Raw genomic sequence first — 23,077 nt, 5'->3', positions numbered from 1 at the left:
AATATGGAATCATAATGTATTTAACTTAGTTTTTGCTATTGAAGGAAAACTACCGCTGAAGTCAAAAGACACATTTCTAAACTAAATTAGAAATATACAACAGAAAATAAGTGATCGCATATGTATTCATTGTGTGCGAGTCAATATTTGGTAGAGGCAAGTTTGACAGAAATAACAGCCATCAGTCTTCTTGGATAAGTTTCTACCAGTTTTTCTACATTTGGACACTGCAATTTCTACCCATTCCTGTCAAGTCAAATGTCTTCACATTTGAAAGTTTTTACATAAAAATGGGCTGACTCTTGGTTCAAAATGTTAATACCCAATGTAACTAAACCAATCAACACATCACAACCACATCATCTTAGAAACAATTTACAGTATCTCAGAGTATTGTGATAAAATATACCGCCGGTTTAAAAATGCAACAAAGGCATTCGAACCAATTGCATCTGTTAGCTTTGTAATATTTAACAATATGCAAAAGGAGAACACGTAAGTAACAGGACAACATTCGGTTAAAAATGTCTCTGAGCTCTGCCAAGAAAACTTGAAAATAGAGATCATCTCGCAGGGAGAGGGAGAACCATCAGAAACAAACCCAGACCTCAGGAAACACTACAGCACACAACCGACGTGGTGCTTTGAATCCCCCTGCAGAGGGACAGCGAGCTGTACGCAAGTCACCACAGCACCACGCAGGGGAGCAGGGCTGCAGCTCAGCAGCCTCTTGAGTGGGATCAAACAGGAGGCACACGTGCACACCAGACAGCAACTGAGACCCATTAGCTAAGGCTCGGCTGACGACCTCCAGTTTATTATTTTTTTTAGGGGGGGGTACTGCTCTGCCTGTGTATGAATCGGGGCCTACGCAAAAAGAATGCCAACATCACTTGGCGACTATCCCGTGTAAAAAGCTGCCAATATCTACAGAAAAAAAACTTTCAAAAGCTCCCCTCTGGCAAACCTTTAAACATTTAGAGTGGGGCTTTTAAAATTGCTGTACTGTAAAGTGAACCCCCTACTGTTAAACCCAATACCACATCACGCAATACTTCTACCTTAGGGCTGGGGCACAGCAGATGTTTGCCCCCTGAAACAGACCCAAAAGTGCTTCCAACTGGATTCCTGCTGGGCCATGGGTCCTTCCCAAAGACGACAGAATGAGCAGAAGACCCACGGGAGGTTCAGACAAGAGTGACACACAGGCTCATACATTAGGACTTTGTTCCCAGAAAGACATCTCAAAGCAGTTAAAAAGTGTTGGACGGTAAAAACGTCAAAATAAAGAAGTTTGATGTAGATTAGGTTCACCCAAGTCGCACAGAGATGCTAAGCCCGATTTGCTCTGTGCAAGTCATGGTTGCCTTTCAACATCAATGGGTTTCGCTAAAGAAATTAAAGAAAGTAATCTACTGTTCAAAACATTTTTTGAGTCAAACACCTGATGTCCTTAAATGAAACACCAAATTGAGATAAACTTTCTAAAGCTACTAAAGCAGAAAATAAGGAACGCTTTTTCCTCGCTGACCTGCACATGCAATAACAAGACAGCCGAGCAGTGATCTTTACTTCACAATTAACATTGAAGCAAAAATACATTCTCGCCGTAGTTTTGTGGTTACATTGCTAACATTGAAAAAGTAACTTACAATGGAGCAGGAATTGTGACACTTTCACCCGTTATAAATTGCGTTTATAAAAATTCAAACATGGCCAGCCTAAACCCATTTTTTCAGGGTTAAAAACCTCTGGGCCGCTGACAGAAGCCTGTTCATGACCTCGGCTGTATGTTATGTGCTAAACCCAACCTTCTCAACCTGCGTAAAATATAAACTGTCAAATATAAGAACAAGTACTGTTACTGAATACTAAACAAGAACACCTTGTCTAACCTCATCATTAGCAAGGCACAAAATATTTATACATTTTTCAACAAGCTTCAAACAAGGCTTCAATTTTAAAGGTTCTCATTTAGAGTGGCTCCAGAAAACATTCTGCGCACCTGCATAACAAAACCACAAGCCAGTACAAGCTGTACAGGACCATCTTTGGTGCGGTATATCAGGAAGGATAATTAATCCGTGTACAAATTCCTAACAAGGGTAGTCTTCAACCAAGAGAACCCTCTATGCTATCAGAAGGAGCGGCAACAATGGCTTCTCTTTCACATGCATATGAGTGCAGCAGAAGGAAAAGGCCTTGACAAAATGAGCCTGCCAATGAGCCTGGCAAGAGGAAGGGATTCCACTGGAGGACAAAAGAAGGTACAGTAGTGCTCATGATACACAGAGATAAACCATCACTTATCCTTTCATTATTAAAGCATCTTGTTAACTATGTGAATTCTTACTGTGAAACCATACACATGCTACTGTATAGTCACACCGCATGAGGATGTGAAGAGCAATACCCACCCAAGGCAGGCACAGATTTCTGGCTCAACTTCAGAATGCGCCCCTCAAGTGAAGCAATGACTTCCCCGAGACAGAGCAGCGCAACGTGTGCCGACACGAGATCTGTTCTGGGATCTCGGGACACACAGCAACACAAGGTCAGATCTGCACTTGCGCACTACATAGAAGTGTACTGTACTGTAGCATTGCTGCGGCATAAGTACATAAACTTCGAGTCACAAAATACAGAGGTGATCTTGGCTTTTGAAAAAAAAAACACTGTACCAGATTTTGTTGTACAACCCAATTAAAGGTATTAAAGTTTAAATTTCCCATTTATTTTTTGGCAAAGATTATCATTACAAACATAAAATAGAGGAAATCCTAGGTAATGGTTTCTAAATACACTTTTATACCTTTAGACAATCATCATTTGTGTTTGATTAGTATTGGAAAATTACAACTTTATACTAACTAATTTTCAACCGGGTTACAGTCAAGGACAATGGTCGGTAATCTGGAAACAGGACAATGCAGGTAAAGTGACAGCTCCCCAGTGGTTTGAAGGGATATTCACAAGTACAGGTGGCGTGACAAACTATTCCCTCAGCAGGCAGCCTTAACCAGGGCACCAGGTTTCTCGCAATAGAAACAAAAATACATTTCAGTGGTCTTGACTTGATCTCCACTCAGTAAACCCTCTTTAATTTGATCCTACAGAAATATATTCAGGACAGAAGCACCGCCAACGATTTTAAACGCTGCACTGAGCTTCAGCCAAAGCTCCAGCGAGTTGCCTGGATGCAGCAGAAAACACCACAAACATGAAGGGCGATGAAAGCACAGAACTGCCTCTTGCTCCGGCCTGAGTGGAATCAAGATGTTTCAGCTCCTGGAAACACTACAAAACAAATCAACTAACTGCCATCAGACACCGTTCTTTTGACACTGACAACGCAACAAATATCATTTCCGTCACAGTACAATACTTCCTTTTCCTAAGCTTGGATTTTTTTCTTGAAAGCACCAGCATTATGTCATGGAAATGTACCTATCAAGAGAGCCACAAGAGCTCTCACCTGAGTAAGGTCTTTATTTCAATATTGCAATATTGGGGGCCCTGCTGTCACTCTGCAGAGCAAGCAGTACAGGATTTTTTATAAGATGTTGCAATGTTGCAAGGGAAAGTACAGGGCCTTTGTCCCTTCTAACACTTCTCCTTTCCTTAGGATAAAACAGATGGCATAAAAACGAAAGAAGAAGCACCAATATATTTTGTGCAAAGCTTAGCAGTTACCCTCGGCTAATTTAGTCATCTAGAACGTACGCACTGTGTTGACAAACCGTCTTCTAAAAATCTGCACGTAGCACAGCAGTTACACCCTTGTTATATCTTTTCCTAAAGCTCTCTCCATTTTAAGAGTCAATTCACTTATTAGATTTCCATGTCAACTACTAGACAAGTCCTAATAAAGAAGAACATTCTTCAAACATCTAGCCTTACAATGACGCACTACCTTTGCAACAATTATACAGAAAAGTAAACGTACATGCTATTTGGTTAATTAAAAATCTGTTTTAGTTCATGTTTGGCTGCTTGGACAACCTTATTGACAATTGGCTGCTAATTGAATACATTGACCTGAGTGAACACCAGCTGCTGGTGTCGTCACGTTTTTTTATGTTGCTTTCAGTGGGGGGGGGAGATCACCTGTTACCGTGAACAGCGCTGTCTCTGCGTGCTTGCGGACGGGGGCTGCAGCCCCAGTCCTGCTCTCCTGCGGCTCAGTGGCGAAGCGCCCGCCTGTGTGCTTTGCGCACAATGTCCCTGCTGTGAGCCGAGAGCTGCAGGCACAGGAAGGGAGGGGAGTGGGCCCGGTCCTGAAAGGAACGCGAGCAGAGGAGGCAGGCACAGCGGGGGGCGTTCCGAAGGCCTGGATGATTAAGAGAGAGCTCACCAAGCTATTTGTCCGGTGGAGTAATTACAGGCGTACCCGGCGGAGAACGCCATCTCCGCTCTGCTCACTTCCATCAGCCCTCCGCCGGGACCGGCGGCCCGCCCCGGGCGCGCGCCGGCCTGCGCGGCCTCGCCGCCGGCCCGTCCTCAAGGTGCAGGCCACCCCCCCCCTCCTCCGGCCCAGAGCGAGGTCACCGCCATTTAAATAAAACCAATGAATACATTACAGGGCCTTTCATCCCCGGCCCTGCAAATTAACATGCTAATTCACCCCCCTGCTTGGTAACAGATTACGGCCATCAAAAGGAGGTGGAGGAGGGGGGTGGCCATTCTGTAGCGCGAAGGAGCAGCACCTACCGAAATCCCGCGGCCGTCAACTTCTTGCTCGGCTCTGCCTGCAAGCGCCCTAGAGGCAGAGGAGACGGAACGGCAGGGAAGCTCAACGCCTTCCCTTAGGGGGTTTTGTTTTTAGTTTTAGCCTACCTGCACAAGGCACGAAAAAGTCAAGTATAACGGAACGTTTTTAAAAAATTGGGAAAACTTTCAGGACAGCTGCACAGAAACTCCAGAGTGAACCCAGTCCAATTTGGGTTCAACCCCTGGAAAAGTGCTACAGGGATGAGAAGAAAAAAATGCTCAATTTAAATACATCATATTTATGATCAAAATACATTTACTTTACCATAATTGTTAAAACAATTATTGAAAAAGCAACTCCTTTAGCAGCTACAATACATACTGGTCAGAGTAATTCAAAAGCTAGCACTGGTGCCAAATGAACATAAGGAAGGCTACAAACAAGAGGAGGCCATTCAAGCCATCTAGTGCGTTGGGCTGCTGGATCTCATCCAGCTGTTAACTAAGAGGAGCCAGGGTATCGACTTCAACTCCACTGTTGGCTAGCTGGTTCCACATTCCCACAGGCCTGTGTCAAGAAATACCTCCTGAGCTTTAAAGGCATTTCTACAATGTCTGTCCTTTGGTTCTTGTGTCATTGTGAATTCTGATGAAGCCCGAGGAGTTGACGATGTCAAATCCTTTGGGGACTCCGAATACACAAATCCGGTCCCTTCAAAGTTTGTTTACAACACAAGATGTTCAGTCTAATAGCCTGTCGGTGCAAGACATTTCTTTAAACCCAAGAATGTACTGGCAAGAGCCTTTAGGAACGAACTGAACTAGAATAAATATACACCACGAAAAGACAAATTACAGGCAGGGGGATCTTAGTTTTCACTTCTACGCACTATTTTAACCCCCCCCAAAATGCCACACGTTTATCCGTTCATTCAAGTAAAAGTTGAAAACTACCTGAATTACTATACAACCAAATAAACAAAGGATAGTGTAGTGTGGGAACAGAAGACATACCAAATGGAGAAAATAACCTGTTGGTTCTTTCCTTAAAGTGTTAAACAGATAGACAAATCTGGAAGTGCCATTTTTTCATCTATGAAAATTGAGGTCAGTTTAATACCGGGGTCTACACAGCTCAGACATGACATTTTGAAGTGCTAAACCTGGGTTTTAGCGCAACATCCTTTGAACTTAATTATCTTTAGCGTATCGTTTATAATGTACAAAACACTGGTCAATTTAGACTACCTCCACCTGGTCTGAAACTTTTCTCTGTCCAGTGAAAAGCACAAAAAAAAGATTAATTTCATCAAGACTTTTTTTAAGATGCACCACAAAACACCAGTAAAGCCAGCACCCATCCTTCCACCCTAGCAAAAAGCTTCTTATCCAGGTGAAGACTGTAGCAACAGAGAACCTGTGCTGGAAAACACAAGTGCTCTTACCTGTATGGGACAGTAGTCCATCACAGGGCACACAGTCAAACTCCATACTCAGGACCCCAGATATGTGAAGCAGCACCACACATCACTATGTACTCCCCAGAGCTAAGTATGTTCAAAATATGGCTGTATGGGTTCTAATAAAATCAGGAAAGCACAACCATATAGTTGCAGTTGGAAATGCTCCACAATGGGTAACCCTTGAATTTCATAGAGGTGAGATCTTGCTCCCTACTTACAAGGAACTCAAGAGCTTAGGCCCAGCTCACAATGAAGACTTGCTAAGGTCATTACACACTTCAACAATGCCAAAAATGATCTGTACATACCATGAAGGTTATACACCACAGAAGACTTTTTCCGTTACATCCCCACATCTGCAGCTGGCTTCCTAGGCCTATTAGTGATTCAGACACTGCAGAAGCTTTTAAAACATCTAAAATACAATAAAGCCAGTTTGCACAAAAAGTATAATTTATCATTTATGTTGTTTCTTGGTTTGTTTTCTTTTTTTTCCCATATTTGCTTAGCATGTTAGGACTGCTTTCATAATATCATACTACATTCTGCAAAATGTGGTACTAGTTTGCTGCATTTTCAAATAGAATTAATCTCTGAACAAGTCATCTTGTTCAGCCAACACCAAAACGTATGGCCAACAATGTTAACCTGTTTCTTCTTCAATCATATTTAATGACTAGAAAAATCAGTCTAAAATTAGCCAAGATGACTTAAGACTGTTTTCTGTGTCAAATCTAAAAAGCAGTTCAAGTTTGTTCACATACACAGTGTATATGTTATTTTGTACCAACACACTGCAGTTTTTTTGGAATAAGCTTTCGGGTTTTAAAAGTTGCTAATTTCTTATAGAACATGGTTTCTACCTTTAATGTTTCGGTTCCGTTTTGGAAATATGGCCCTACTTTTAAATTACACGTCCAGTGAGCCAGAGCTTAACTTGGCAGACAAGGGGCACAAAGCAGGATGCATCCTGACTGAGACGCAAGTCCGTCGAGGGGCTCATGTTCACACTCATCCAGGGGACGATACTCAGATGTCAGCCTGTCTGGACTGCGGGAGGAGATCACAGCACTGTGGGAGTCCACCAGGTGCAAAGCAGAGAACGTGCAAACCCAACGCAGAAAACCACTCTAGGCAGGAACTGGACCCCCATCCCAAAAGCAGCAAGACAGTCATACCAATCGATATATCACTGCGTCAGTTTAGTCACAGCAAGAAAACAGCCGTCAATATGCACGTCACTAAAGAAACGAGTCAACGAGCACATGTACGAGCATATAAGGTTGGTGCAACTTGCCCAAGCACAAGATGAGCACTCCGACCGTGGGATCGAAACCGCGTTATATCGCTAGCCGACTGCGACTGAGATTCGCCAAATAGAGGCACAATTGCCCGAATGCCACCAAGGGCGAGGAGGGATTGCCCAAGCAGGACACGCTCGGCTCCCAGCAATGCCTACAGGCATACAGTGCTGTTAATGAGGGATGTGCTTCTTCTCAAAGCGGCACTGAGGCCCCGGTACGGCCCGAGCTGCCTGTGACGTGTTAAAGGACGAGCTGCCTGCACCTCCTCGCCCAGCTTGCAGCGGCCGGGTCCGGAGCCGTGAGCGAAGACGTCAAAAACACACGATGCCACGCCAGGTGGGTATGACAAACTGGTGATTCTACGTTTATAAAAAAAGAGGGTAAGAGACAAGTATTCGGTTACCCAGAAGTAAAGACCGGTGAAGCGCCCCTAACACTTTTCCTTCAACAGCAGCTGCAAGCCAGACTGCTTTTATTAAACACTGTCTAGATGCAATCCAACAAAATAGCAGCAAATCTCAGTCTATTTACAGAAGGATATCATCTTGGATGTCCAAGAAAAATAGTGTTCTGCTGTATAATCAGATTTTAACTTCTATGCCTTATTCGATACAACAAAACCATCTGACCATCACCTAGTGAAAGGACCACTTTTTGATGGCATCCTGAATAAATCTTTTTACATTCTTACTCCCCAAAAGAGCTGAACATGTACTTAAATATTCTTTTCCTGTGAATATGCAATACGAGAAAAAATATTGCAATACAGTCGCAATAAATATTGATTTTCGGGGTATAGAAGATGCAACAAAATAAAAACTTACATCAACACTTTCAACGTGATAAGGTTTGGCTTACGAAAATCTTTACAATTTAAGTGATAATTAGGAAATCGACCTTTTACCCGATTTAGCTCCATGCATGATATTTAACGGACATCTCATACATTAATACAAAGGGAAAGAAAAAAAAATCTCATTTCAGCTAGTGCCTAGTCTTTAAAAGTAACCTACTCCTCTCTTCACACCACAGGGACAAACCCATCTTTCGGAGTCATCGGTTTACTTGTCCAGCCCAGATTTCTAGCATTTGTTTGCCTATGGTGAGGCAAAGCAAAGAATTCTCAAATGCGCCTTTAACCAAAACACCAGCAAGTTGCTGCTGTTGCCAAACACCATCAAAATCAAAGTAAAGCTAATGGCATGCAGCGGGAATGCATTAATAGTATTTGTTCACTATTCACTGACAGACGGAGGAATAGCTACATGCTACTTTTTGCATGTCTCTTAAGCATCCTAATATATTGTCAAGCTCAGTTCTTCATTAGGTACTGTCTTTCTCTGACCTCAATGGATCAAAATCTACATATCAGGTGAAGCTTGAATCATTCCAAATTAAATGTTTAAGGCACCGCAAGTATAAATATCCTGGTACCTGTGCACTGTGTGTATTTAGATTTCACTGTAATTGATCCAAATGGCAAACGTATGGTCTTCCACAAAAGCAGAAGTTCAAAAAATAAACATGCTTTAATGACTCCCAATATCTGTGATAAAATCCAGCCAGGTTAGTTAAATCCAAACCTGACCTTAAGGCCAATACAGGACCATTCCTTCCCGGCCAAGTGCATTCTGCCATTGTTTCAACATGCCAAACAGCCCAGGTAAAGTTCCGCTCCTCCTACTTCCTCACCGGCTCTCAGAATGGGTCTCCCTGTTGGCCACTGTTACCTTTCTCCACACCAAAAGTCACATGCTTGTGGGAGAAAAAAAAATGGATACTAAGAATATTTCACAAGAGCTTACAGAACCAGCGATCTGTTTATAATGGATACATTTTCCAAGAACATTCCAGTACCATTACCTGGCATGATCAAATTGAAGAACTGGAGAGCCAGAATTCTCAGTTTCCATGACTAGAATATTTACAACATTATACAATCGGTCCTGAAGGCTGTCATGTTCATGCCTGAGGTGCAGACCCTTAAACCATGTTTTGCCATGCCACAGTAGTCACAGTATTATATTTTATAACAAACAGCACAACTTTAAACCCACTGTATATAAGCATGGAAGGACGGATTACTGCATATCAATGCAGTGAACAAGAAAGAAAGAATACAGTGATTACTGCTGCTTTCCAATTTGTGTTCTGATTACAGAACATCTGCCAGGGTATTTATGGAAAAGCTCACTAATTACTGGGGATATTTACAAATCACTTGAAATACAATAAAAAAAAACAAATGCATCTTACAAAATGGAAGAAAAGCTGTTGTTTGAATTGGATGCGTGACAGAAAATTAACTGGCTTTTTAACGATTGAAGCATATTTTTCTTTTCCACAAAAACATTCAAGGCAGAATCCAGGAGTAAGAGATTGTCCTGTAAATTGGACAATACAGTCATCAGTTCATAAAATGCTCAGAAAATTTTACTTGCCAGTAAGCAGGCCATATTACATCTTTATTACTCCTTTAGTCAGGAGTAAGAAAATTACAGAAAGAACTGCTTCTACAGTCTAAACGTTTTGTAAAGCACTTCAAATACTCAAGCATTTAGCAATTCTCTGCTGCTTCTCTTTAGATTATTAATCTATTAACCACTGCAGCAAAAAAGTATTTTGAAGACTTCTGCAATTTAATAGAAGTTCTGAAACTAGATCAGAGCAGCACAAGCTTCAGAGAACAGTCTTTCAACGGGCAACCATAAACAAAGGATAATTGTGCCATGTAATTTATATAATTACTTCTTGGTCATCCTTACTCGTTTCTAGAATTTTGAGATTTTGCGCAATGTGTGGTTCACATAATAGAACACATTCTCGGTGGTAAATTTAAGCTACTTGCTATATTTTAAATGAATCTCACTACTGCAACTTAATTGCACTTCCTGCAAATAATGCCGAGCATTTCAGGTTACCAGTGCTGCTGTATCAGTAGCTAGGCCTATTTAAGGGACGTAGGAATGGGGAGCACCAATCGAAAATAAACTGTTAATAAGGAACAAGTTAAAAACAAGACTGATAAGTTTAGCGTGTATTCAAATTTAGATTAAACACAAAAACCCAACCTACTGTAAGCAAAACCGCCATCACACCTAGCGATACTTCAAAGCGGCTTCAAACAGATTGTTAATCGAACTTTCTCCCTTACAGTAGCGGTGTCTTCCTACCTGCACAATTCTAATACCTGGTGGCACATTGGTCAGGGGGACGGGCATGATGCTGAAAAGCAGCTGAGGCTGTGTCCAACCTGGTGCTGGTGCACAACGCTGCAAACACCCGAGACCACTAGATCTTCACCATCTTAACCTGACAACCTGCAGCCGTTTCCACTACTTCCCAGTACCTGACTGATGGCCAACAAGGCCTGAGAATGAGCACACTGCCTGTGCATCTTCTTGTACAAAAGGACTGAAACCGAGAAAGCCAGTCTTTCTCTAGAAAATCCAAATAAAACAGACTTCCTGCGTTGCATATCATTTTTCCTGGTTAAATGATCGATGACTCCTTAAAACTATGGGTTACCAAGAATAACTTTCTTTTAGCAGTAATATTTTCCAGGCCGAATGCTCAAGTTTCTGGCGGGTGGACTAGTGCTGGCTTGAACATTCTATCCATGTCTTAAGATCCTACGCAACTGTAATCCTTCGCCTCTGTGATGGTACTGTGGAAATTCCCTTTGAAATTATCAACCATTTAATAGCTTTACGCAAGAAAGGAAAAGCGTGGCAAGGATAACAAAAGCTAAAATTTATATTTCACATATCAAAAACTGCAACTAAGGCCACTTGATGTTCATAAACAATGACTAAGTGCATTAGTGTGTATCTGCATATTCATTACACTTAAATTTCTGCAGTTTTGTTATGTAGACACTATGGCTTTTGTGCAGCCTAGCACATCTCAGGCACAACAGTACTCTGAAGCCAGGGGTGCCCATAACTAGGCCTGCATTTTTTTAAGTCGTTTTAAAGTTGCATCACCAAGAGACTAATTAATCCAATTCAGTTTTTGTGGTGTTAACTGAATTCACAGGTGGCAAAATACTTTTCGTTTTAAAGAACAGTGCCAGCGGTGGTAAGTAAAAACACGGCACATTTTGAAAAGCGTAGTGTATTGTATGAATTCTCATTCATAAAATCCCCCTGCTCACTGGAGCGGGAAAATAAGTAAGCGCTTCACCTTCTACAATCAAAACCTTTCCAAGAAAGACAACTAAGCTCTACAGTTTGGAACTTGTAACTAGGAGACATTGGAGCAGCTCAATTTAAGTACACAACTGCTTTACCTACAGCAACAAAAGCGTCTGAGTGCTTCCTTCGAACATGTGCTGAATGTACAAGATATACATCTCAACCAGATATTTCCAGGCATTTAACACAGCCCAGACCTCAAACGCTCCTCAGCCTTCTCCAGTCCAGGGCACGACAGCAGCAACAGGACTGAAAGAAACAATGAACACTTGTACTGCTAAGGGCTATCACGTTGCATTTGACTGGCAAGACTCTTCCTATTCAATGTCGGCAGGAGGGAATCACGAATGTGCAGGAGGCAGGACCGCCCTTGTAAAAAAAGCAGTGTCCTATCCCTCAGCCACGGAGAGCTATTGTTCATCTTCCCATCGTCACGTGCATCTAGGATGTACAGCAGGTAAATACCCTGATTCTAAAAAAACAGCGTGGCTAAAAAATGGAATTGCTTTTTGAAATTACAGAGCACTTGTGCTGTTGCCCACCTCCCAGTCTGACAGTTAAAAAACTATGTAATCTGGAATAAAACCGTTCCACAGGTTTATCAAAATCGAACCCACATGTAAACAGGCTGAACAAAACCACTGCACTACAGCAATTAAGAGCTGTGCAAACCCAGAACACCAGCTTATTGGCATAGTAACATAGTAATTCTTTAGACAAACAAAACTGCAAATATTACAAAGCCATCACACACGGCAGCTGCTAATGCCATCTGAATTCAGTCCGGCTGTAAATGTCACATTCCTCTCGTGTAAGAAGGCTGCATTCCTACATGCCCAAAGAAGCCATTTCCAACCATTTGGAAAAAAAAAAACTTGCTCTCAGAAGCTACTCCCTTAAAGAGCTATGAATCAAATACAGGTTCATTCCATGCTGAAAAGCAGAAAGAAAATCTCGTTTCAGTTATCGGTTCGTCTTCATAAATTAACAGACGAAACGTTTCATCTTTGTTCTAATTTTCAGGTGGAATCTGCCTCTTGCTTCTTAGCAGCCCCACACTCGAACCCGCCAGGACGCAGGCCTGGCCAATGCATCAGTAGAAGTTCGAAAGCCCTTCTTTTCTATCAAAGCCCTGTTTTCGAGGGGCACGCAAAATTCAAAACAGATGTTACAATGCCCAAAAACTGACATGCAACCCATTCAGAAAACGCATTCTCCAGTTCACTGCCCACTGTCTCAGGCCTTTCTGAGGGCCCTTTGTCCCTGCGCAGCCTTTGTTCTCCAGCAGCACAGACACTTATGGTCCCGATAACCACACTAGGAAGAGCCTGGCACACGCACACCTTCAACTCGTGCAACACTCAAGAAACACAGATTCTTCGTCCAGAAATAAAACCAATTCAGGCAGGAAGGGTGCCCTAGGAGCTAAAACTCAAAGTTGTATCTGTCAAAATTAAAATTGACACTTTAATATGAAACCCATACGTTTCCTGAAAGGGATAAACTGTCAACAAAGTCTGCACGTCTGACTTTCCAGAGAATAACAATACTCAGGCCTAAGTCCACTGCCTGCAGAAACTGAGGGCACGGAAGTTCACCCTCTTTTAGTAGGGTGACACCATTATAGGAGAGGTTCACCTAAAGGCGTCACCATACAAAAAGTTGTTTGTGAAGACAGAATGAGATAACTGGTGGTTCAGGAGGCAGGTACCATAGCGCCAGACCCCACTGCTCCAGCACACTGATGGGAGTGAAGCCATGCACCTAGAACACTATCGGATCACGCCCAGGCCATGCCATGTCACTGAACTGCGTAAAGGCACATCTGTGTGCTCCACGCGCCCCGGCCTCCTCTGGCTGCCGGGCAGGTATGGATCTTCATGATCTCGGGCTTCGGGGGGGGCAGGCACCACTTGAGTCCGAGTGCTGCTCGCCACAGGTCAGGCTCCTTGGTAACATCCACGTTTTCCTTCGCCCGCTCCAACCGGAGCAGCCGAGACCCTCACGCAGACACTCGAGATTTCAATGGCTCTAGCGCCAGTCCCCACTGCCCCTCCTCCTCCAGGCCACTCAAATCAAAACAAGCCTGTGACAGACAAGACGGCTCTGTATTCCTCTGTTCCTGCAGCAGTACTGCCCTTCCCCAACTGCATATCAAACTGAGCTAGAAACTCTCGCGGCGAGACTTAAACCGAAGGGCTTTCAAAAAGGCTTTCAAAAAACAGAGTCTGCCACTTGCATTCTTTACAAAAAGGAGAGGTGGCGCATTCTTTTCTGACTTACACATTAAAGGAAAAAATAACTCAGGGAAACATAGGGCTTACACTGCAGAGTGGATTTGGTGCCAAGAATAACTGATCAGATCCAGTCATGGGAAAAGTGATCAACTTGATGCTTCATCGCCAAAATCTGTACAGCCACCTGTGGCCTTTAAAATGTTTATTTACAACTAAAACATTTAATTGTCGCTCTGTAAAATGTACAGACATTTGGACTTCCATTTCCGCAGAGCATCGCAACTTACTGACCTTCTCAAGTGTCTGTTTCAAACCTATGATGCCTTTCTGCAAGCAGAAGGTAAGACCTTTGCATTAAAGAAAATCCTATTGTGAGCAAACAGTGTTTCACTTACAGTTACACCGCTAAATCATTCTACATGGAACAACCATCCCGCCGAGAAAAGAGAAACCCGAAAATAAAAATAAAACGTATTACCCGGCAGATAAGTCGCAAAGCTTTTCCTCGCCACTCTAACAAAGCAGATTTTGGCACTGCAGTGTGAACACAAACACGGCAGGGGAAACTCAGGCCAGAAACAACTGCAAATAAATGCTAGGAGGAGATGAGCTTTTATCTTGCGGTCAGCCCTTCACCCTGAGAACTGAGCAAAGATGAAATTGGTTGACTAAAGCACAGTCTCATTTTCTCAAACGCAAACAAAAACAAAAACGGACCACAGCCGGACTGCCAAGTTTAGCTTGTGTGCAAGACATGATATGTCGCAGCTATAATGAGGAGTCTTGGGCTGTCATCTCGCCACAACCCAATAAACAATGTCAAAAAGCACAGGTTTTTAAAAAAATGAGGCCAAAGAGAAAGACAGAACCCCTAAATTAAAATCTTATAGCATGTCTACCAGCCTGGAAAAGAAAACCAAAGCTAAATGCCAAAAAATGCATTCAAAAAGGTCCCGATTTAAGTCTGGAAACACTGGGAAGGGTAGTTTGACATAGGCCTTCTTCACTTCAACGCCAAATTAGTTAAATTAACAAAATCACCGGTTTAATTGACCACAACAGAATTGGTCCAGATCTGGAGAAACCGGCGATTTAATGGTGATCACAAAGTCTGCAGGATCGGGGCTCTCCAGGACCAGGCTGGAAGATCCCTGTTAACGACTGATCCCGTCGCATTGCACAAACGAAGCAAAGCCAGGCCTGCTCAGTAGGAGTTGGGAGGCCTCCCAGGATGTTGTAAGTTGTGTTGGTGGACAGAAAGGTGGCAACCTTCCCACTTGACCCAAATTTCCAAAGCAATGCTCCAGTATGATAGATATATGATAGCATGCTGTAGGAGGCCCATTCGTCTGATGAGGCCTTAAAGCGAGGCAATGACGACATGGTCACAAAAGATTCCACAGCATTTTCAAAAGAGCATGAAGGGTCAACCCTGGCGTCCTGGCTAAAACGAGCCTTAAGAGAGTTTTTCTTTAATTAAAACGCCAACAATGTCTCACTTCTCTGTCTGATGCAGCAGCAGATATTACCTAAATCGGTTCTGTACTCGTGCAGAAGTGAAGCGAGCTACCTCCTATACCTAGAGGGCTTCAAGATCCTCTGGGATCTTCTAATAAAAACACTGTAAGCACTAACATGGCACACGACAGAAGAGGTCAACTAAACACACATTTAAAAAAATCGTATCACATTGTATTCCATCCACAGACCAGGCAGCTAATGGAACTATACTGAAAGTCCTCTGTGCTTCAGGAGTGCAGAACAGGGCCGAACATGAAAGCTGGGTTTCTCAGGGTCCTGGAAGGAGTGTTTAGTTGGCCACTAAACATCAGATGGTTATAATTACAGGAGGGAGCAAAGGGAAATGTATGTTTGATTAATCGCTACATCTAAAAAAATAAACCTTTTCCTTATGTGCAAATTTTCCACTGAGAAAGGTTAACAAAGACATGTGGTAGAGACCTGCACATGACAGTAACTGATACAAGTCTATAAGCAGGACACCGACAAGACGCCCCCTGCAGCCTCCTTGAAATACCTGTAAAGAAAACAGTGATTCCAACTATTTTCCAAAAACACTGCAGACGCATGGGGAAACACATCAAGTGCAGCTTCTACAGGAGACAAGCTCTGCTTTTCCAAGTAGGCGGCACATTTAGAAACTACAACAGTAGTACTGAAGTTAAACTGGCAACAGTGTTGCAGACATTTTCACACACCTACTTTAATGGAGAACTACTAAAGAACAACCAGGCATTTACCAAAAATGCCTCAAAACAAAAGAAAAGAAATTAAGCTCACACTAAACTGAAACAAATGACTGAAAGGTAAAGATTAAAAGGCCAAATTAAAATTGTTAATGGTTTATCGTTCCTAGGACCCATGCTCATTTGAAACTCAAAAGCAGATTTACAGTGAATTTATTCCGCAGAAACTTAATAAAAACATAGGCTAATTTATGCGGCAACTTTATGCACACACGCTTACCACCATTTCAGATGTAGAAAGCCGAGTTTAAACTTCTTACACTGCACATTTTAATCTCCAGGAACACAGGTAAAACATATGTAGAAACAGGTTTTCTAAAAAGAAAGGCCTGTGTGTAAAGAAACATGATCCATCCCTGTCAGCTTAGTTGCCCTGCCAGCAATCAGAGCACATGCATATCCCCACCACCATGACAGGAAAGCAAAGGAAATATTTAAGGCACTTTACGTGAACACTGCTAGCAACCTAAACACTCACGGGGAGCCACAATTTACTGAAGCCACTGCTTTGCCTTTCCTACAAAAAAAGACAGGCTTGACCAGCGGTCACTGACACTGCCATAAAGAGTGAGCATTTTGAGCCTATGGGGAAAAAAAAAAATCTCCAACACTGAAAGCTCAATCTAAAGTGAATTTCTTGGTAAATCGTCAGTAACTTTTTATATTTCACAAAAGGTTGCGATGAAAGCAGTTTTCCAGCCTTAAGTGTGCTTTATTGTGCCACACTTTTTTTTTTTGTTGTTGTCATCACATTTCACAATAAAAAGGAGCCCGGCAGAGCAGTAAACAGCAAATTAACGACCAGGGCAAAACAGCGATCCAGAGAGGGGGGAGGAAAACAACACAAAACTTCACACTTGACCTTTAACTTCCAATGTAAACAGAGCCGGGGAGCAAACGTGAAGCACCAAGCTCCCAACGCTGAGAAAATAAACGGCATGCTTGGTTTGTTTTACTCCTGGGCCGAAGCAGATGCCCATTTATCCAGACCTGCCCCTGGAAGTGAAACATTCCTCAGCCGCCGGGGCCAGGGGGGCAGACGCCCGGGCTGATCTCGCCCCCTCGCGCGTGCTCGCTCTCTCTCTCTCACTCCGAGCTACAGGACGAGCAGCACGTCGGCCGCCCCAGACCTCAAACGCGGCCGCGGCAGCGGAGGTAGCGGCTGCGGCCTTTGTTCTTGTCCTAGATCGCATCGCTCGCATTCACACGGGCGGGCCTGAAACCCGATCGGAGTTCGGCTGGGGAGGAACAAAAGCCCAGTCTCGGAGGGGGCAGCAGCTCACCAGCTTCCTCCCGCCATCCCCACACACACACACACCACCCTCCCCCCGGGGTAGTACTCACCCTCTCGCTGGATCCAAAGTAATAGCCCGCGGCTGATCCAGGTCCTGCCAAAACAGCACTTTCCTTAAAGATCCATCTAAATTGGACACCTCGATCCGGTTGGTTTCCGAGTCTGTCCAATACAGTTTGCTCCCGAGCCAGTCGCAGGCCAGCCCGTCGGGGGACACCAGCCCCGAGACCACCACGCTGTGCACGCTCCCGCTTTGGTTAAAGACAATTCTTTTGATTGCTTCCTCGCTCACGTCGCTCCAGTAGATCAGACCCTTCGAGTACACGAAGTCCACCGCCGCCGCGTCCTCCAGCCCGCTGACCACCACCGTGGCGTTCCCCTGGCCGCGGGCGGCGTCCACCAGCCTCAGGTCCCTGCGGTTTGCATAAAGTAGAAGGGGCGCCCCTAGGAGACCAGAAACAAGAGTTAGGTTCGCCGTCCGCGCAGCAACAGCCACAGCGTGGTGTGTAAAACAGTATTTGCCTTTTGGAGATTTTATTGAAAAGCACAGCAACACCGGTACTCCTCACCAGTACTCCCAGCTCCTTGGCCTGTGTTGAGAGTCTAGCACTCGCGGAAAAGAAACGAATTCACACGGGCAATTCCTCGCGTTTCTACTTGCTCCTCAGCACGAAGGAGTCTGTACAGAACTCAGGGTGTGGAAAGCTGTCCTTGAGCACCTCAACCCAACAGGGTCAGGTCACGCAGTTAAGCATCCACGCATTGCTCAACGCTTTCAAGGACAGGACCAAAAATCTCGCCGCCTTACCCAAGGACCTGCTGGCACAAAACCCGGACCAGCTGGGCTGTGGCTTCAAGCCTGTTCTTGTGTCGTCAGTTCTCACTTCCGACAAATTCCTCAACGCCACCTTAAATAATCTCTGCAGAGGATAAGACTCTGTTAATCTGACTCATATTTACCACAAAAGGGTGGCAGGACTTGAATGAAAAGCTATCCAGGCAGTTGCCTACTGCAGAATTAAACCCGACACGGGTCACACACATTTCTTATTTTCACAATCGTTTGTTAACCCAAGCACTCCGGTCCAGCCACCAACTACTCCAGGACATGCTGGGTTCCCCTGTTACAACAGGTAAGCGCTGGGTAGGAACAATCCTCAACTGTAAAAGATTTTCCTTTTCTATCCAGTCCAGAAACAATCATTTTTTTTACCACAATAAGAAAATATTTTAAATGAATTTAACACACAACAATAACCAAAATCATCAGTATGAGAAAAACCTGGAAGCAGCTTGAAATTCATCGGAAAAATGTTTGTTGCTTTACACATCTCACAACTAAGAAAACCGTAGCACAGCTGAGCAAATGTATCACTTCCACCTAGGATGAACATGTTGAGCTGGAAGTGATAACCTGCCTTCCCACTATACAAACATTCAGCTGACGGGACTGGATTCTACACATACTACTAAGTGTCCTTTACTTGCAAAAAACCTGTAATAATCAGACAGATTTTGCATTGCTAAAATAAGCAAAATATTCGAACTGCATATGGCTCATACACCTTTTGTGTATATTTGCATTGTAAAAAAATGTACCTGTACTCATAGAACATTTTAGATCAACTTTCATTTCCCCCCTATAAAGCTTGGAAGCAATTCAAACCCCAACTTGACACATCCAGAGCCACTGCCAATGTATCAGCATCTCGGTCAACCTCAAGCTCCCTGCTCCCAACCAGCTCGCTGTTTTTTTTCCACACAGGGAATTTCCTTCTATAAATATTTATAAACTCAAGAAACACCGGGTAAGTTCACTGAAGCTGTTCCAAAACTACTAATCCCCTCTTGCCAAGTGTAAACAGAAGGAAAATTACATTTTGGGCCACTTAATATTTGGCCACGGATAAGCTGGAGATATCTGTTCACCCTTTTACACCCTTGCGGTAAAAACTTTTTTTCTTAGACAGGGGGCTGCTACACACTGGTGTGAAGAGCGCAAATGTTGATTTTTTTTCTTCTGGGGGCCGTTTCACCTATATTTTGAGATGCCTTGTTTCCGTTCTACTTCACTGGAAACATTATGTCGTATTAACACTTCTCCCAGCGCCACAGCCGGTCCCCCAGCACCGCCACACACCTTCCCCGTCAAGATAAACGCTTTCTCACAAAAGTCCTTCTTCGATATTCTTTCTGACTTTTTAATGAGAAAACAAAAGAGGCTGCTTATCACAGGGTTTTGTTTTGCTGAAAGAACATCATTCCAGCTAAGAGAATAAGGTATATGCTGTTAATATAAACCAGGCTCTCTCTGCTCAACTACCCACCTTGTAAAGCTTAACTAGGGCCACAGTATTTGCAAAAAGCTGGACGAATATTTCCAGAGAAGGAAAACTCCCGTTAGGAACACCTTGAATTTATTTAATAACACTTTGATAACTTCAGCACAATCACACAGGGGGTTATTAATTAGAATGTTTCATCAATGTTGCTCATTGTACCCGCTGGGGCCTTGTCTGGAATTAAGATGGTGTTGACTGATCTTGAAATCCACAAATCCACAGTTCCTACATGAAAGCTTCAGTTTACAGGCTTCTCTTCCTTGTAAATAACATACGGCAATATGGCCACCAGATGGAAGATTCCCCTTACACTGGTTCCAGCTTCCACTTAATAAATGTGACAAAAGTATCGACACGCATAGAGAGAGAAGTCACACTGATAAGATGTTACAAAAGGCTACACTAAAGCATGAAAAGTCCTAGCAGAAATTACAACCACTGGCCCCCAGACTGCGCTGGAAGATTCAGAGGAATGTAATGTGTGAGTTTGTTGTTTGCAAAGCTCCACTTATGACACTACATTGATGTTATCTGCTGGGGGAAAAAAAAAAAACACTGGATTTTTTCTCTTCTCGAAGCGAAAGGAATGCTGGTAACATGCAGAGGCTGTTACACAAAGAGCAAGGTAAGGAACAGTCCACTTGTCATTCCTTGCAAATAATGGAGAAAGAAAATGCGCCACAGAATGCCAACAGTGTCACAGCTTCATTTATGGCAAAACGGTAATATCTGCTAATAACTTCAATGATGGCAAGGCTAGACGCCACAAGAAATAACTAGAAAGAAAACAACTCTTAAAATTAAAGATGGAGGCAACATGGTTGCCTCCACCGCAGACCGACCATCTGCTACTTCAATTTACACCAACAAATACTTCCCAGACCGATTTCTGAGGCCTCCTTCTGCAGTGCCCACACTGCAGCGACGGGCAGAGCTCTCTCTAATTTGTTAGAAGTTTATGATCAGAATTTCAATTGTTTTAAATGAGACCCAATGGCCACAAAGTGGGCAATCTCATAACTACATGCCTTTGGCAGCATAATGGATTGTTAAGCCAACGATGTGAACTAGGCACAAATAAAAGCCTTAAAAAGATCAACCCCGACAGACACCAAATTAACACTCCAGGAGATGTTTTTTTTTTTTTCCTGCAGGCTCCCACTGCGGGTGAAAGTCATCCCTATCCTGGACGTATAGGGCGTGAAACAGAACTACATTGAGGATAGGATGCCAGTACATCTTGGGGCACATGCACACAGCAGCAGCTTAAAGACAATGCTGCCAGCGGGTCTCTGGAGGGTGGGAGGAAACCACAGCACCTGGTGAAGGCTCGCACCAACACAGGGAGAACATGCAAACTCCACACACACACACACACACACACACACACACTGCCCCAGTCCAGACTTAAAATCTGGAACCATGGACTGTGAGAGGAAGCAGCTATAAGTGACACCTATAGATTAAATAAAAAAAAAATACACTTCTGATGTACACTAAAGCAAATGTCTGCAAAACACGAAGGTGTTTGATAAGGCTTATTTGTAAGAGTGGTCAGTTTAAACGTGTTAGTAATAGGAAATTGTCAGTAACTTTAAATCAGTTTGAAATAAAAAGCTGAAATAGTCCCGTCCTGTGATTACCTTTACTGTATACATTTTAACTAAAACTTTCCACATCAACTATCCGCAATTACGCAAACGTTTTGTGAAAACAAAGCTGTACAAGATGTATGTTTTCTTATCTGTCTGCACGTACTGAAAGACGTGACTAAATCTACACCGTATGTCACATTTATTGACATTTATCTGACCAAGTTCAACCCCCTTGGAAATCACGCACAGCGTGCAATGAAACAATTAAAATCCAGTGTAGGTTAATTGAGGGGGTCCATCTCCTACACCCCATTTTCCAAACTTTGACCACAAATGATTTTCGAGTTGAGTGGATGTTTGCAACACAACAAATTCAACAAATGAGTGTTTTAAACCTGCATACAAGCTGTACCATACAAGCCACGGAAGCTTGTTTTGTGTAGCACAAATCTCCGCCGATCTAGTCCAGCCAAGTTCGGTTAGTCATTCAAACTTTGTGCTGAAATAAGTTAAAACAAAGCTATGCGAGCATCTTCCCTCGGCCAGAAGTGTGCATATTGTCTGCTTGTTCTGATTTCTTTACATTTCAGAATCCATTTTCAACTCCGAAACAGATTTACTGCTAAAACAAACGCGTGTGAATGAAGGCGACAGAGACCGTTTAAGACAAGGCAGGAAAACGTTTGCCAAAAAAAAAAACATTGCAGTGGAGCAAAACGCTCTTGTATCTTCTTTGAGGGAAAAAAATAAAAGGGGTACCTTTTCAAAATACAACACAGAACAATCAACATTCACGGCATTACATCGAATTCAAATAGAGAGCGTGGAAAGGACAGAGATATAGCAGCACATATCTGGGATATCCACATCCCATTCACCACACACTCCCATATACTCATAGATCGGATACTACTACGAGCAAGGTACCCTATACGCAGGGCCCCACTCATTTGCACGCAAGGCCTTGTGCAAAAAAATGGCCACTTCTCAAAAGGCTTTTCCCAACTTTCCAGAGAGCAAAACCCACCCGCGCCACAAACTCACCTCGTATCACAGAACAGAAACTACACAACAGGAGACTCCGTAGCACGGCGCCCATCTTTCTCCCTCTCGCTTGCCCCCGCGGCGGCCGCTCAGCGCGGAGCTCTCATGCCCGTGTCTCGCCGCTGCCTCGGAATGGTCGGGTGCGGAGAGCGCTGCTGAGACCGAGCTGGCTGCGATGCTGCTATATCATTATTCTCCGCTCCATTCCGCTCCTGCTTCAGGCTCTGCAGCGCTGCGATTCCAAACCCCTCATTCTGCTGCCCGGGCGCAACAACACGTTGGATTTCAATTCGTCTCCTTCCGCCACGGGAGAAAAATGCTAACCCTCCCCCCCCCCCGCATGCACGCACACACACACACGCACGCACACCACCACCTTTTTCCCTTCTTTCCCTCCGTTTTTTTCTTTAAAACACACTCGACTCGCGGCTATTGTTGTAGGCACTGCCAGGTACTCCGCACAGGCAGCGGAGTTTCTCAAAGCAGAAATAACCAGAGAGACTGTAGCAGCGGCTCTGTATTTTTTGTGGAAAAGAGAAAATGCGGGCTTCTACAACAATTGTTCAGGAGCGCAGAAACACATTCCAGAGGGACTAGTTTCTCACGCCGTGATTGGTGCTTCGGT

General features: G+C 43.6%; 1 protein-coding gene across 2 annotated transcripts in view; it reads right to left on the bottom strand.

Annotated features, from left to right (window-relative positions):
* Window positions 1-22,779, bottom strand: part of lrp6 (low density lipoprotein receptor-related protein 6) — a 70,292-nt gene extending 47,513 nt beyond the window's left edge. For both annotated transcript variants that reach the window (XM_015352969.2, XM_006633635.3), the window contains exons 1-2: window positions 22,453-22,779; window positions 17,522-17,915 (exon numbers count right to left, since the gene is read on the bottom strand). In XM_015352969.2, the coding sequence (XP_015208455.1) occupies window positions 17,522-17,915; window positions 22,453-22,507 (449 nt within the window). In that variant the 5' untranslated portion in view covers window positions 22,508-22,779. The remainder of the gene's footprint in view (window positions 1-17,521; window positions 17,916-22,452) is intronic.
* Between the last annotated feature and the right edge of the window lie 298 nt (window positions 22,780-23,077).

The sequence above is a fragment of the Lepisosteus oculatus genome, chromosome 7, assembly GCF_040954835.1.
Source record: "Lepisosteus oculatus isolate fLepOcu1 chromosome 7, fLepOcu1.hap2, whole genome shotgun sequence".
Classification (NCBI taxonomy): domain Eukaryota; kingdom Metazoa; phylum Chordata; class Actinopteri; order Semionotiformes; family Lepisosteidae; genus Lepisosteus; species Lepisosteus oculatus.
This window is presented reverse-complemented; position numbering and strand designations above follow the sequence as displayed.